Source organism: Cololabis saira, chromosome 22 (genome assembly GCF_033807715.1).
Source record: "Cololabis saira isolate AMF1-May2022 chromosome 22, fColSai1.1, whole genome shotgun sequence".
Classification (NCBI taxonomy): domain Eukaryota; kingdom Metazoa; phylum Chordata; class Actinopteri; order Beloniformes; family Belonidae; genus Cololabis; species Cololabis saira.
Window position 1 is genome coordinate 6,873,428 of NC_084608.1, and position 14,658 is coordinate 6,888,085.

Consider the following 14,658-nt stretch of genomic DNA (forward strand, 5'->3'; position numbering starts at 1 on the left):
TGGCCAACCGCCTGACCAATCGGTGGCCTGTAGTGTGATGGCGTCAGATACAACCCGCTTAGAACCTCAGCAGAGTAGTTACAGAAATGGCGCTTTTGCATTAGTATCACCTCAGCTCGGTTCTACCCGTTTTGCGCTTTCGCACTAGGGCTGAGACGGGTAAAGCCGCTCCAAGTCGATACTTTTTTCTGTAACCATTTCAGTGAGGTTCTATACGGGGCTGAGCAGGGACTATTTCTGAGGTCACCACCCTCCTCGCCACCGATTGGTCGGGGGGCAGGGCCGTCACCACCCTCCACGCCTCTGATTGGTCGGGGGCGGGGCCGTCAAACGTTTGAATCAGGAAGCGGGAGTCAGAGCGAGAGCGGCTCGCGGCGATTTTATTATAAAGCGCAAAAGTCTGTTTGGTGATCCAACTCTGAGGTGCAGATGTTCATAAACCTGGTGACTGATGAGAGAATTAAAAATGGATGTAGACGGGCTGTTTTACTCTCAGCCGCTCCCGGCTCCAGCTGATTTCTCATCAGCGCCGACATGAACACAGCGGTTGCGCAATCGAGTACGTCACAGCAGCTTCACCCCAACCTGCCCACTTCTCCCCTGGCTGTGCGAAAACACACGTGTGGAGCCGTGTAAAGCCGAGCCGAGTCGGGTCAAGTAAGTCCTAGTGCGAAAGTGCCAAAAAAGTATCTACTCGGCACGTTGGATCCCTAGTGGGAAGGCGCCAAACCGAGGCGAGTCGAGTCGGGCTGAGTAGGTACTAGTGGAAAAGCGCCATAAAGGAGAGACTAAAAGTGAGACAGCAAAGCCAGGTGATGGATCTGGAGCCTCCAGAGGCGTCTGCAGCAACAGGTCCTCCCTGGTGAGACAGGTGACTGCAGACCTTTAACCCCCAGCTGCCCCAGGGCTGACAGCTGTATCCCGGGGAGCATGGAGGATGCGTTAGGCAGCCTCAGCGAGAGCCACAGCCAGCCTGCCTCCACTCCAACATCTCCTTCAACGAGACGACCGCAGCAGCCCAGCAGCTCAAGGGAAGGCCATCAATTGAATTGATGGCCTTCCCACTGACTTCTTCAGGCCTCTGCTGGGAAGGGACTTGTTTGAAGTTTTTAGAGACTGCTTCAACTCCCGGACTCTACCACTGAGCTCTGACAGAGTCGTACCGGTGCTGTTGCCAAAGAAAAAGAGGAGGACGAAGAAATATTGTTGGACTTCACCGCCTTGTGTAGTCACCAAGTCTCCCCCATATAGATGTAGAAACGTATGGATGATATGTTTATATTTATACTTTACGGGAGAGACGGGTAAATCTGTTCTGAGGAGGTTGTCATCGATTGTCGTCTGCAGGGTTTTTGTGGTCCAGACTGCACGGTATCATCAGCGCTGGACTGAAACGGAATCCGCGCTGCTCTGCAGGGTGGAGGGCCAACCTTATGATAAGCACCTCTCTGTTCTGGAGCTAACCGGCAATAAATACGTATAAAAATAAAAAAAAAAACCTTCTGCTTTTATCAGTCGTTCCACACATGGAAAGCTATTTTGTGTATAAGGAGAGACGAGTCTCAGTTTTGCAGATATGCTGGAGAGGACCCTGTTTCTCATAACCCAGTCACACAGAGGAGGATGCTTAGTTTAGACGTTCTGGAGAGAAACGGCAGATAACAGAACGTGCAGACATGATATCAACGGGGCAATGGAAATGTGCTGTCAGACTGAATGAAGGAACTAGCGATAAATCTCGGTGCTTCATAGAAAAACCGTTGGAGAAGCTGATCAACCTTTTCAGGGAGGCGCTGGAGACGGGATCTGCGGAGGATCCAGTATTTAAACCCTTGAAACATATCGGTGCTGCAGGGGAGGAAGAGGAGGATGAAGATGATGGGGGGGTTGTGTCTTATAGGTCTTCAAGATTGGTGAAAAGCCTTTAGTCTGGGTCTGTGAGGACCCTCGATGAAACTTTCTTGGAGCTGACGGGCCCGGTTCGTTGGCACTAAAAAGACGACTGGAAATCTCGTTGCAAACGCCGTATTTCAGAAAACTGGGGTTTTGTTTTTTTGGTCTGAAATTGGTAATTCAGCAGAGCAGGGATGTCTGTGGTTGGTGGTTTTTTTCAAAGCTTTAACTGAGATGAGCATCTGCCTCATTACAGGTTTAAGGAACACAGCAACAAGAGTGTACTAAACACCAAACAATCATCTGAGGGCAGGACAAGTATGCAAACATTAGCTCGCACTTAATTAATCAATTGGATTATTTGGTAAAAAGAAAAATTAATTCCTTTCCCCTCCATAAAACCTGCTTCAACTTTAGTGATTTTTCGCTAAATTGTGGAGGCTGATGTGGCGTTAAACGGTTACATGGCTCACTTGCATCGTTCTCAGTCATCAGCGGTGCCATACCTCCTGAAATGTGGGGATGTTTTGGGTTCTGGGAGTCTGAGCGTTCCTGCAGCAGGGTTTCTGTCTGCTCCAGGCTTTCACAGTCGGCAGCACACCTCTTCCTCACGGCTGACGCTGCTCCTCTTTCGCTGCCTACCATCCGCTTCCCCACATCCCGGCCGACCAAGCCAGTAATGGGGGGATGCATAATAAGGCCGGGGGAAGAGCTGCTAATGCTTCCCATATTTGGTGCCCGTGAACTGGACTAAGTGTTACAGCGTCAAACCGCAGCGTGCAGCATTGAGCCGAGAGCTTAATCCCCGGCTGCCATGGCTGGTTAATTCCCTGGATGTCATCTGCGTTAGGCCTTAGGAAGAGAGAGGGGGCCCCCTGCCAAAACAGCCGGGATGGCATGAGAGTTGTCAGCACAGTCTTCCAGGGTTAGGCCTCGGGCCCCAGACGGCTGACCTCGCCACAGCGGGACCTCAAAACAGGTGGTTCCACTGAGCTGCTTTCCTCTTCGCTGCTAAACCCACTTTCACTTTCTGTCCTCTTCGCAAAAAAAAATCAAGTTTGATTAGTAGAGAAATGGTACGACTTTTGTAAGTCGTGTCATTATTTTAGACCGAGTATGTTTGATGTCTGAGAGAAATGATGCCTGTCTTGTTTTCAGGATTCTCATCCATCCGACACTCACTGGGAAATGACTTTCTTAGAGTTTTTAGTCCTCATGAAGAGAGTTTTAGGCCTTTTCTTTTACAGGTATGGGGTTGTAGTCTCTCCCAGAATGAAGAACTTTCAGTGGGCAGTTGGTAATCACAGTTTCCAAAGGCCTCTGGGTGCTTTCTTTACACACTTGCTAAATTTCCTACGTGGCTGTAAGACATTATCAGACTGGAAAATGGGCTCGGACGACTATAGGCGACTTCCAAACAACTGTGTGTGTGCGTCTCTGTGTGTGTGTGCGTGCACATATGTGTGTATGGCTCCGTGTGTGTGTGCATAGTCAGCTTATGTTTACACAGAGTTAGATATACTCATCTTTTTTCCTTCACTTTTCTTTTTTTTTTCTTTTTTTGGTCTTTTTTACTGTATCACGTTGAGTTTAATGTCTGTCTGAGTGAGTGTGAGAGAAAATGCACGTGTGTTGCATGTATCTTTCAGCTGCAGCTCTGGCGTTGCACACAGTCTGGTGCATGTGTGTGTGTGTGCGTGTGTGTGTGTGTGTGCACCTTTAAGCGAGGAAACCTTTAGTCCGTGCACCGAGCACACCAGAAAATCACACCAGAATCCTGTCAAAACCGAAGTCCCACTGCAGGGAATTCAAAACAGAGCCGATGTCAACAAATGTGTTTCGGGCCGTCAAACGGCGGAAACGGTGAGCGGCTCTTTGCGGGACACATTCCTCTGCTACTACTAAGCTTTTTTGCCGGACTCATCCTGTCATTATTATTTTGTTGTCTCAACATACCGGAAGCTTTTCTTGACAGATACGCATCCTTCTGCCATCTCAGCAGGACTGCATCATGCATTCAGCCCTGAATCATGCTCTCTTTCCTTTCCTTTGGTCCACAGAGGATAAAGCTTGAGGAATGGTGCTGCTCTCACCTGCGTGCATGTACTCTTGAGTTGCACCTGTCCATCCTGCAGCAGGAAGCAGCGTCAAGCTTCAGCCTGGAAGAAACAGCAGCTTGATGAACAGAATTAATGATGTCCATCATTTCATGTCAAATAGAATTAGCACGTAGGCTCTTTATAACGTGCTAAATGAGCGACCGGTGTGGGCTCGTGGGTTCGGACCTACAGGAGCTGCCTGCATGCTTTCGTTAGGATATCACTAGCACTGTTCTGCTGATGTTTATTGTTAATGATGTCAAGCTTGTGGATACTGGTTACAGTTTGATGTATTTTTACAGGACAATTTCAGATTAGCCGTGTATGTTTTCCACCGTGTGGCAAAGGGTAATGATCCCCGGGTCGGGGGGATGGTGCTGCCGCATGAATAGATCGACCACAGGAGAAATGGCACAGACGGCGCAAGCCGCAAGTTGCCCACAGTGGAACAAAGTCTGCTCCGACTGTTAAGTGTAACATTATATTCAGCACTGGGGCACGTGCGTTTACTCCTGCATATGCACACACATGTATATTAGAAACACACACACACACACAATTATCCCATGACTTACAGCGTGTTTCATTTGTAACTCAGCATTGGTCTGCAGTTCCATCCCTTATTAAGAGACTGTTTGGAAAAGAGCAAGCTGAGAAAAATGCAGACTCTCTCTGCCATTAGTCGGCACATCCCCGCAGTAACTTGAAAATGTTGTGGAAAGTATTACCCCGGTCGGATAGTAGGAATCTCTCAGTCCATAATTTCAATCTTGCTCTGGCATTTTGCATCATATCTTCGCGTTCATTTATCGCTCATTAAAAAGCAGAACCAATAAAAGGGAAGGCGGGTCACGACGGATCGCTGTAAGCAAGAGACGGGACGCCGTGTTCTGGGGGTTTCACCTCTTTCGAGTTTTGCCCGACATCTGTAATAAATACGAAGCTGTAGCCCTCAAATTAGAGTAATTGATCATAACTTCGGCGGTTTGTTGAAAAGCATTTGTGACGGGATTCAGGATGCAACAAAAACAACAGAGATGACTGTTGTGCGGCAGCTGCTTTTTTGCTCTAAGTGATGCACATGTAGACCAGCACATACTTCATCTGCCCTCGGAGCGCGCTGCAAATGAGAGCGATGATTATGTAGGGGGGAAAATAACTGACGAGAACGTTTTAGTCACTTTGCACTTCGTTGCTGAAAGCTGGCTTCAGAAAACATACTATTCCACCAAGGTCTTTGACTCCAATCAGAGTCTCGGAGAGATATGCAGCAGAGACGACAATAAAATGTAAGAAAAAGGAGCCGCTACATGTCACCGGGGGAAAATGTGAGTCAAGTGTTAGAGTGTGATATCCACGGAAAGTTGCTGACTGGGTTGTGCTGCACTTCTCTCACCTACAGCAAAGATAGCTGTCATCAAACCGAGCTGCACGAAACAATATGAGCTCTTGGACCTGGAGCTGTGCGGAGGTGTTTGCCAGGACGCTGGAGCGAGGAGAGATCCCAGCGTGCAGCTGCAGGCCAACGCGCGCTGACGGCTGCGTGGCCAATGCGGCGACATGTCAATGTGTAGATGAATGTGCCTCTTACTGTTTCCCTCCTTCTGACCCTTCAGCCGGCTTCAGGAGGAGCTTCCGCCTCAGCCGGAGAACCAAGAAGACCAACAAGACCATGTACGAGTCCAAGAAGAGCGAGATGTACGACATGGCGGACGTCCCCACGTACGAGGAGGTGGCCCCGTACCGCAGGCCGAGCGGAGCCAGACACAGGCTGGTGGTCCTAGTGGGTGAGTGGGGAGCTGGACTCTTAGGGCCAATCCCAATACACCCCCTACTTTCTACCACTACCCCTAAAAATGAAGCCACAAGGCGTAGGGCCCTTGTAATGTTCCCTAGGGATTGGGACACCACTTGCTACGTCACTGCGTGGTTTACGTTCGGGTACGTAAGCGACTGCGTAGTTACGTTTGCACATACGTCACACCATATCAGGAAGCCCAGAGATAAAAGCTGTTTTAATTTCCGCTGTAGCGCTGTTAATATGCCACTTTATTAAGTTTTAATATTTTTTCAGGCGTAAAAGTAACCGTTAAGTTCCCCAACCTGGGCTCAGTTTATCCAAATAACGCGTGTTAAGAAATTTGCTCCGAAGGGATGAGAAGAGCTGCCGGCTCGGGAGCTGATTTATGGTTCCGCGTTTAATCGACGCAGAGCCTACGGCGTAGGTTACGCAGCGATGCGCACCGTACGGCGTGCGTCGCCGCATAACCTACGCCGTAGGCTCTGCGTCGATTGAACGCGGAACCATAAATCAGCCTTTATTCTGGCGAGATCTGAAGATACAACGCAACAATGAGCAAGCGAGTGATTATGTACATTCACTGAGTGAATATTATGAAAGTAAAATATATATGTCTCGCTATTGTTGTGGAATTTATCAAAAACCAGTTCAGAAGTCCGCTCGTGGTATAGAGAGGTTTTAATCAGTTCAGCCGGCGGTCGACATAACCATCGCAGATCGAGTCTGTATTTGGTGTGTCGACACCAATTGCTTTGTCCAAAGGGTTTTTATACAAAAGTTACAGGAATAAACCAGCCCAGTGAGAGGTGGGACTTTTAGCTTTGGGACCACCCCTGAGTAATCAGGAAGTCCGTATATGTTCTTTGTCTCTGTGGGGGCTGGAAGTCTCGGCAGGGATGCAGAACGCCGGACCTTGCGTGACAATGTCCCGGCAGGGGTCCCCAGGAACTGGGACCCGCATGTCTATGAGCATAAGGGGGGGCTTGAGCAATCTGCAAGGCGTCGTTGTGTCCCTGCAGGGGGGCCAAATGGTCAAAATGCTTCATCAATTCACAATTTTTTTTTTTTTTTTTTTTTTTACAGTGGAGTACATCATTTTAGTAATAGTTTGAGTGATACATATGTTTGCAAGTAAACCTTAGACATGTGGTCGGAAACCAAATAACAACAAGCCAACAAAGCAAATTCAAAAATCAAGTAACCAACGTGTCCTAACTGTTCTTTAAACCAATGAAACAAACTACTTATGACAGGTGTATGTAACATTTTGGCAATATCTTTCAAGTGATGCGTTATTTCTTGGACTGTGGCATTGCGGGTATAAATGTACAACATTCAGTTTTAATGACAGCACAAGTTCCCCCTTGAGAAGCTAATAAATCCATCATCCCTAAAGCAGTCATTTCTTGTGAGAGCATAGGCATGTCTTTTGCAGTGGTGTTGGCTAATCTTCAACTGCATGGGATAAATATCTTATCTGTTCCAAAGCTGCCATGACTCCGTAATTTGGAACGAGGGCACCAAAAAATCTTGTCCATGGTGTTTGTGTGTGTGTGTACAATTCTCTTCTAACAATGTGAACGATTCTCATGGCTGGTACCGCATGGCCCAGACCACATATTCCAGACCAACCGTTTGGAAGATATTCACAAGCCTTCACGCCACAAATCCAGTAAACATCCTTTGGTAGAGGTATGGAACAGCGATTAACCATTGTAGCAAGGTAGCTATAATAGTGGATTTTGGCTGGTTTTAGGCTTAACAAGCGGTTCTTCAGAAGGAGAGCATGTGGAGTCACAGTTTGGCCTGTGCTGCTCCTTTGCTCCTTTGCTCCCCTGCTCCCCTGCTCCCCTGCTCCTCTGCAGAGGTCCCAGGTGCTGGAGCTCAGCTACTTCTGGGCAGGAAGAAGAAGGAATCGGCTGGTTTCCGCTGCATGGTCGAGGAGTTGTGTTCTTGCAGTGGGATGCGTGGAACCAGGTTAGACGCCCCTCACACTTGACGGCGGTGTTGGTGGTGAGCAGGACGTGTTGAGGTTTAGACCAGCGAGGTTTCAGGGCGTTTTTCCGTCGGAACTCCCTGACGCAGACCCAGTCGCCGGGTTGGAGGTTATGGCACGGTTTGTGACTAGGAGGAGACTGGACAGCTTTTACTTGTCTGTGGATTGACTGGACAGCAAAAGTTTAGAGTACAACAGAATGATATCATGGATTCATCCATGGCATGGAAGTCCATCTTCTTCATATATACAGAACTGAATTGCTTGGTATGGTCATAGGTCTACCCATAATCCTTTCATGAAGCGTGAGTTTTGTGCTTCCTAATGGGTGTTAACAGGTGTCAACATTGTCCATTTAAGTCCAGTTTAAAATTCTCTGCACATACAAAAACATTTTCATACATGAACATTTTCATACAAGAATAATTTCATATCCCTCACATAATGTCTATTTGCAGAGCTTCAAAAAAAATCACGGTGGGGGGAAGTGTTGATAATGTTTGCAATATTTTTATAGGATGCAAATCTTGGAGCTTATCAGTCTTTCAACACTATCTGACACATTCCCCCTTTTTCTCATCTGTGATTGCCAACTGTGATCAACTATTCACGTGTACAAGGATGTGGGTGCAACAACGCGGCCGTCGTTGCTGACCCACAAATTATTTACATTTTTACAACCATGGGAATGCTACAATCCGTTTTTTTCTTCACCTCAGTAGTCTTCTTGTAGGAGAGCTACATCATTAGGAGAAACCAGGTCGTTAGCGGGTATAGAAGGGCAAAGTTTTACATAGACAGGTAAGCCAAATTTGGCAGTTTCTTTTGCTGCATGGTCAGCTGAAGCATTGCCTAGTGAAAACAGGGTTGGACTGGGTGTGGGCTTCACATTTAACAAAGCAATAGATGAAGGTAGTTGACAGGCTTGTAACAGTTCACCAATCAATTAACCACATTTATCTCCGAGGATGAAATAAATCCTTGGTTCGCCCAAAAATATAAAATCTATAAAATACAATATACACAACCAAAAGCATATCTGGAATCTGTATAGATTGTAACAGTTTTACCTTTTGATCAGTATATAGTTTCATCTACTTGGGTGGAGCTGGAGATGGAGGGCGCTTTCAACAATTAAGAATTATCACAAATTGTATAACCTGCGTATGGTATTCCATTTTTATAAGCAGAGCCGTCAGTGAGGAAAACAGGAAAGGTCAGGACGAGTGTTAAAGACAGAGGTGTCAAAAGTATTCACATTCATTACTCAGGTAGAAGTATAGATATTAGAGTTCAAAAATACTCCTGTAGAAGTTGAAGTATCAACTCAAAATTTATTTATTTTATTTTATTTATTTTTTTTTCTCAAGTAAAAGTATAAAGTACTGGTTTCAAGAGTACTTAAAGTATAAAAGTAAAAGTAATATAAGCGGGGAAAAACCATTAAGGCTAAAAGCCATTGAAAATGAATGCATCTTAGTATAATGCAAATATATTAAAGAACCATATATGTGTACTATTGAGCATTAACATGTGTTTCAGAGAGCAGACACGTACAAACCAAATATGTTTATACTTCTCATCCAACCACAACCAAATTCACTCTATCCGGATGGCACAATTTAACTGGATAGTTTTGTAAAGGCCCAAATGAAATAGAGTAAGGCTGTTTTTTAAAACGTAAGGAGTAAAAAGTAAAGATAATTGCGTGAAAATGTAAGGAGTAAAAGTAAAAACCGTCTGAAAAATAATTACTCCAGTGAAGCATACACAACCAAAAGTTCTACTTAAGTAAGGTAATGAGGTATTTGTACTTCGTTACTTGACACCTCTAGTTAGAGATTAGTTATACATGCATTCAGAGACGTTATAGTAGGCCACAGACAGATTTCCATGCACTTACATGATGAATTTTACCATAGGCAGGATAAGATTATGTAAATTGGGATGTTCTGATTTGGCTCACCCCAATGGGAGCCGATCATTGGCTGTTTCCTCTGCGCCTCCTCTCAGCGCTCAACCTGTGTAGGAAACACTTTTGAAAAAGACTTTAGTATTTTCATACATTTCAGATTCTTTTTTTTTTTGCGTTATCCAGGCCTACCCTTTGTGGAGGGCAATTAGCAAATATATATTTTGCATGTACCCTGGAGGGAATCCATCAATCTGATCTCGTGACAGACCACAATTCTCTTTTGCTGTCAAAATTGTTTTAGCATAAAGTTCCCTGGGATTATCAATTTTCCCTTTGAACTGTTAAGGCAATAAATACTGTGAAAAAAGGTCTGAGCTTGCTCTGGTGTGATTTTGGCAACAGCTGTGGGATTAAAAGGGAATTCTACAAGCATCAAGTACTTTGCGCATCAAGTACTTTACTTTTCAAATCATGTGGCAAAGTTAGTTTAACCGCTGTTTCCTCTAGCCATTTTGTTTATTAATTTAAAATCTCTTACCATTATTTGGCTCCAAATTTTGTAGGCAACAGATCTTGGATTTTTGTAAAATCCAGTCGTCATCAGAAGTGTCATCGTCATTTGATTCTTTAATCAGTTTCACCGGATAAAGGTTTTGATTTTATCATTTAACTGGTTCTCTAATTTCTTTTTCGTCTGCGTTGTGTTTTTAAATCCTTGTAGTAGAGCCATCAGCTTTTTATTTAGATCAGTAAGCGAAGCTATTTGAGATTCTGCATTACGGCGTCTACCTTCATCCCTCCACAAATCTGAGGGAGTTTGAAGTGCTTTTTAGTTATTTTAACAATATTTAATACTAACTAAGTAACAAACAAAACTAACAAATAAAACTATCGGTACCGTGATTACCATACATGTGTTTAAAGAACTGAAAAACTTCCCAAAAACTTTCCAACTATCAGTCTACCTGAGCATATAAATCATTCCTGTTGATGCAAAGAAGAGCGAGTCGATTCTTGCAGAAATGAAATATACTCCATTTTGGGAGAGCGTGTCATCCCCACGTCTATTTCTCACAAATATATCAGTGTTCCAACACTTACGGACCCCACGTCCTGCATATGCATAAGAATAGTCCCCCTGGACTATCTTTTTATTGGTACCAGACCAACCATGGCGCTCTTGGCCATTTCTCTCTTTAATGTTACCCGAGATATTAAACCTTTTTTTAGAAGAGCGAGTCAGATTCTTAAGGCAGGAGAAGCAGAACATTCTCACAACACAATCAAATTCAAGTGTTATGAAATTGTCAGCATTCCTAAAACATCTCTACAATAACCTTCCCAATAACACAAAATAATAATAAAAAATATAACCTTCACAACCACACAGCGGACTTACCTAAATTTAAGGATAACGTCAACTTTCTCTGGCACTCCAGTTCACAGACTTTCGACAACAGTCCAGAAACAATAATTTGGGATTTAAATGGATCCCTTACCTTTGAAAATTTAGATAGAGTCGCTGGTTGTGTCGTTGGTCTGGAAAAGGAGTTTCCGTCGAAGGTTTATTGTCAATCCGGGTCGCAGCGCCAAATTGTTGTGGAATTTATCAAAAACCAGTTCAGAAGTCCGCTCGTGGTATAGAGAGGTTTTAATCAGTTCAGCCGGCGGTCGACATAACCATCGCAGATCGAGTCTGTATTTGGTGTGTCGACACCAATTGCTTTGTCCAAAGGGTTTTTATACAAAAGTTACAGGAATAAACCAGCCCAGTGAGAGGTGGGACTTTTAGCTTTGGGACCACCCCTGAGTAATCAGGAAGTCCGTATATGTTCTTTGTCTCTGTGGGGGCTGGAAGTCTCGGCAGGGATGCAGAACGCCGGACCTTGCGTGACAATGTCCCGGCAGGGGTCCCCAGGAACTGGGACCCGCATGTCTATGAGCATAAGGGGGGGCTTGAGCAATCTGCAAGGCGTCGTTGTGTCCCTGCAGGGGGGCCAAATGGTCAAAATGCTTCATCACTATAAATGTAATCAAAACGCATTTTTATGCAGAAACTAACTCAAAATATTGATATTATTCACTAAAAAATAAGAAATGTCCGCCATGTTTTTTTGTTTGATTCAGTCCGCAAATGACGACGAAAAGCATTCTGGGAAATTTCTCTAGCCCTCGGTCAGCGAGTCAGTATCTGAAATCCCTAGCTTTTAACGGGTAGATTCATACACACTAGCCCTCGTTATGTCCACCACCTCTACATGCAAAGAGGAATTGGGACAGCACTACCCTCACGGGAATGTACAAAATGTAGGGGTAGGGATGAAAAGTAGGGGTAGTGGGAGTATTGGGACTGGCCCTTAGAAACCCATGAAACAATGCAACTGATGTCACTGCTTACCTCACACCCTCTTGCTGTCAGACTTGGCGCTGCAGAAGCCGCAGATTTTAATGAAAATGCTGGGCTGCCAGCGTGGCGACACCTCCAGATCACAGAAAACCGCCGTGACTCACATTGTTGTCGCTCCAGAGGCCCCAGGTGGCTCGGCCCCGGCCTCCCGCGGCCCACTCGTGCTCCTCCTGACTCCAGGACTCAACAGAAGTCTTCTGAGGAGCAGGCCTCGTATCAATCACTCACATTTACGACAGAGCCTTTAGCTCGCTGCGCCTCGCTCTCGGTGTCCCCTGAATCTTTCAAGCTGAAGGAATTGTTAACACTTGCCTCGAGCAGCGGCTACTAAGCCCTCCAAAGAGCCCGCTAACATGCCAAGACCTTGAAATGAATTTAGTGGTTTCTCATTATGCATTTGTGGTTGGAAGACGAGTGTTGCCAGTGAATGGTGGAACAATATACTAAGCCAGGTGCAGCAGTAAAGATTTAAGCCGTCTTCAGGACCAACTGTAACATCGGGGAGTTCTGGGCTTCTCCACTTTTTCCTTTTTAGGTTTGTAACTTGTAAGAAATCTGACAAGAGCGTCTCAGACCAAGAGGAACAAACTGTCAGTGCAGTTTCTGTTCAACATTCCCATTATTCAAAGTAAGGGTCATGCAGTCGGAGCCTTTTGCATTCAGAATATATCAGGATGGAGCTTTTTCCCTCCTGTGAAGTTTGATTTAATTGAAGGAAACATGTAAGACATATTATTATAATCCAGTTGTGCTTTGGTTGTGTTTTATGATGCTAAGTAGGCTACATACTTCCTGTTGGTTGTTCCTGTAAGGTACACGTTGGCTCATGCAGGTGAAAACACAAGGGAAATCTTCAGGCAGATAAACTCAACTATGTTCATCTCATTCATTCAGATAAACAACAAGAAGTACATTTGTAAAAGAAAAATGATGCTCAAAATCAGAAAAACTGAGCTTTTCTTTATTTATAATTTATAATTAAAAGTGTTGTACAAGAAGTCTACGGAAGAGTATTAGGAGAAAAATAAAAATTATATTTTATAGGAGGAATATTTTTTTTTCATTATGCACTTCGAGAAAAAAGGCGAAATTTCGAGAATAAAGTCAACCTTCTGAGACTATAACAAACAGCGTTACTCTCTTTACAAAATGCCTCGTAGGCCTATAGATGAACTGATGAAACTGTACTTCAGAATTGGCTTCAGTAACAAAGAAATTCTTTCTCTTTTAGTTCATAAAGACGGTGTAGTTATCAGTATTAAGATTCTCCTAACTGTGTTTGATGGGCCAGAGGAGACATTTCGACTTTATTCACAAAATTGTATTTCGACTTTATTCTCGAAATTTTGACTTTATTCACGAAATTTCGACTTTATTCTTGAAATTGTATTTCAACATTAATCTCGACATTTCGACTTTTGTGCACAATAAAAAAAAAAATGTCACCTCTCAAATATTTTTTCTCCTGGCCCTTTATACTTTAATACTTTACAGGAGTTTCATGTTTGAACATCTTACATCCTTTAGCCTCTCCAGTAACATATTTCAAAACCAATGTTGACATGAGCAGATTGAGCTGGAAATGAAGAGCAGTGGCCTTCTGGGTCAGCTGGGCCTGCTAGGTCTGCTAGGTCTGCTAGGTCTGCTAGGTCTGCTAGGTCTGCCGCTCCTCCCATCCCACCGCTGGAAAACGTACCGAGCCAGTTGCAACGGGGTGGAGGCGGGCCTCAAGGCTGAATTATGGTTCTGCGTTAAATCAATGCAGAGCCTACTCCGTAGGGTACGCGGCTACGTGGGAGTCTCTCCGTAGCCTACGCCGTAGCCTGACCTGCACCTCCCAAAAAATGTAACTACGCGTGGCGGCGACGCAGACCCAACACAGACCGAGAGGGCTGTGATTGGTTTGCTTGGTAGCAACACATTTACGGTTCCGATTCGTGAAGCAGTCGTGAACTTTCAGAGCTCTTTTCTTTGTGCGTGTGTGATTTATTTATTTTTATTTTTTTTGTTTTGTTTTGTTTTTTTGCACAATAGTTGTCCTTATCTCTTTGATTCACTGTGACCGGAAAAACCGGAAGCTAAACAAAGTATCAACTAGTGCTCTGGGGGGGTACTGCACCGCGGAGAAATGGAGTGACGGAGAAGTCTGTAGGGTTCACGACGGCGTCACGGCAACGGCGTGTCCTCTGCGTTGGTTTAACGCAGAACCTTAAAGGGGACCTATTATGAAATACATGTTTTCTCTGTCTTTAACATATATAAAGTGGTCTCCCCTCAGCCTGCCAACTCAGAGAAGGAGGAAAGCAACCAAATTCTGCAGTGTCTGTACAGCCGCCCGGATGAGCCGTCCAGTGTGATGTGAATCTACGAGCCGTTCACATTCTGCTCCCGTCGTTACGTAACCAAAATGCGATTTACATCGGTCGGCCTCCGATGCGTGAAACCACGCCCACAACTAACTCCGGAGCTTCCGCCATTTTTTCGTAGCGGTGTATCGCGTCATTCAGGCAGCCAATCAGCACAGAGCCTCATTATCGTAGCCCCGCC

At 44.9% G+C, this 14,658-nt stretch overlaps 1 protein-coding gene across 5 annotated transcripts in view; it reads left to right on the plus strand.

The window, feature by feature from the left end:
* Positions 1-14,658, plus strand: part of mpp7a (MAGUK p55 scaffold protein 7a) — a 180,955-nt gene that overhangs the window by 143,500 nt on the left and 22,797 nt on the right. For all 5 annotated transcript variants that reach the window (XM_061712949.1, XM_061712950.1, XM_061712951.1 and 2 more), the window contains one exon: positions 5,609-5,779. In XM_061712949.1, the coding sequence (XP_061568933.1) occupies positions 5,609-5,779 (171 nt within the window). The remainder of the gene's footprint in view (positions 1-5,608; positions 5,780-14,658) is intronic.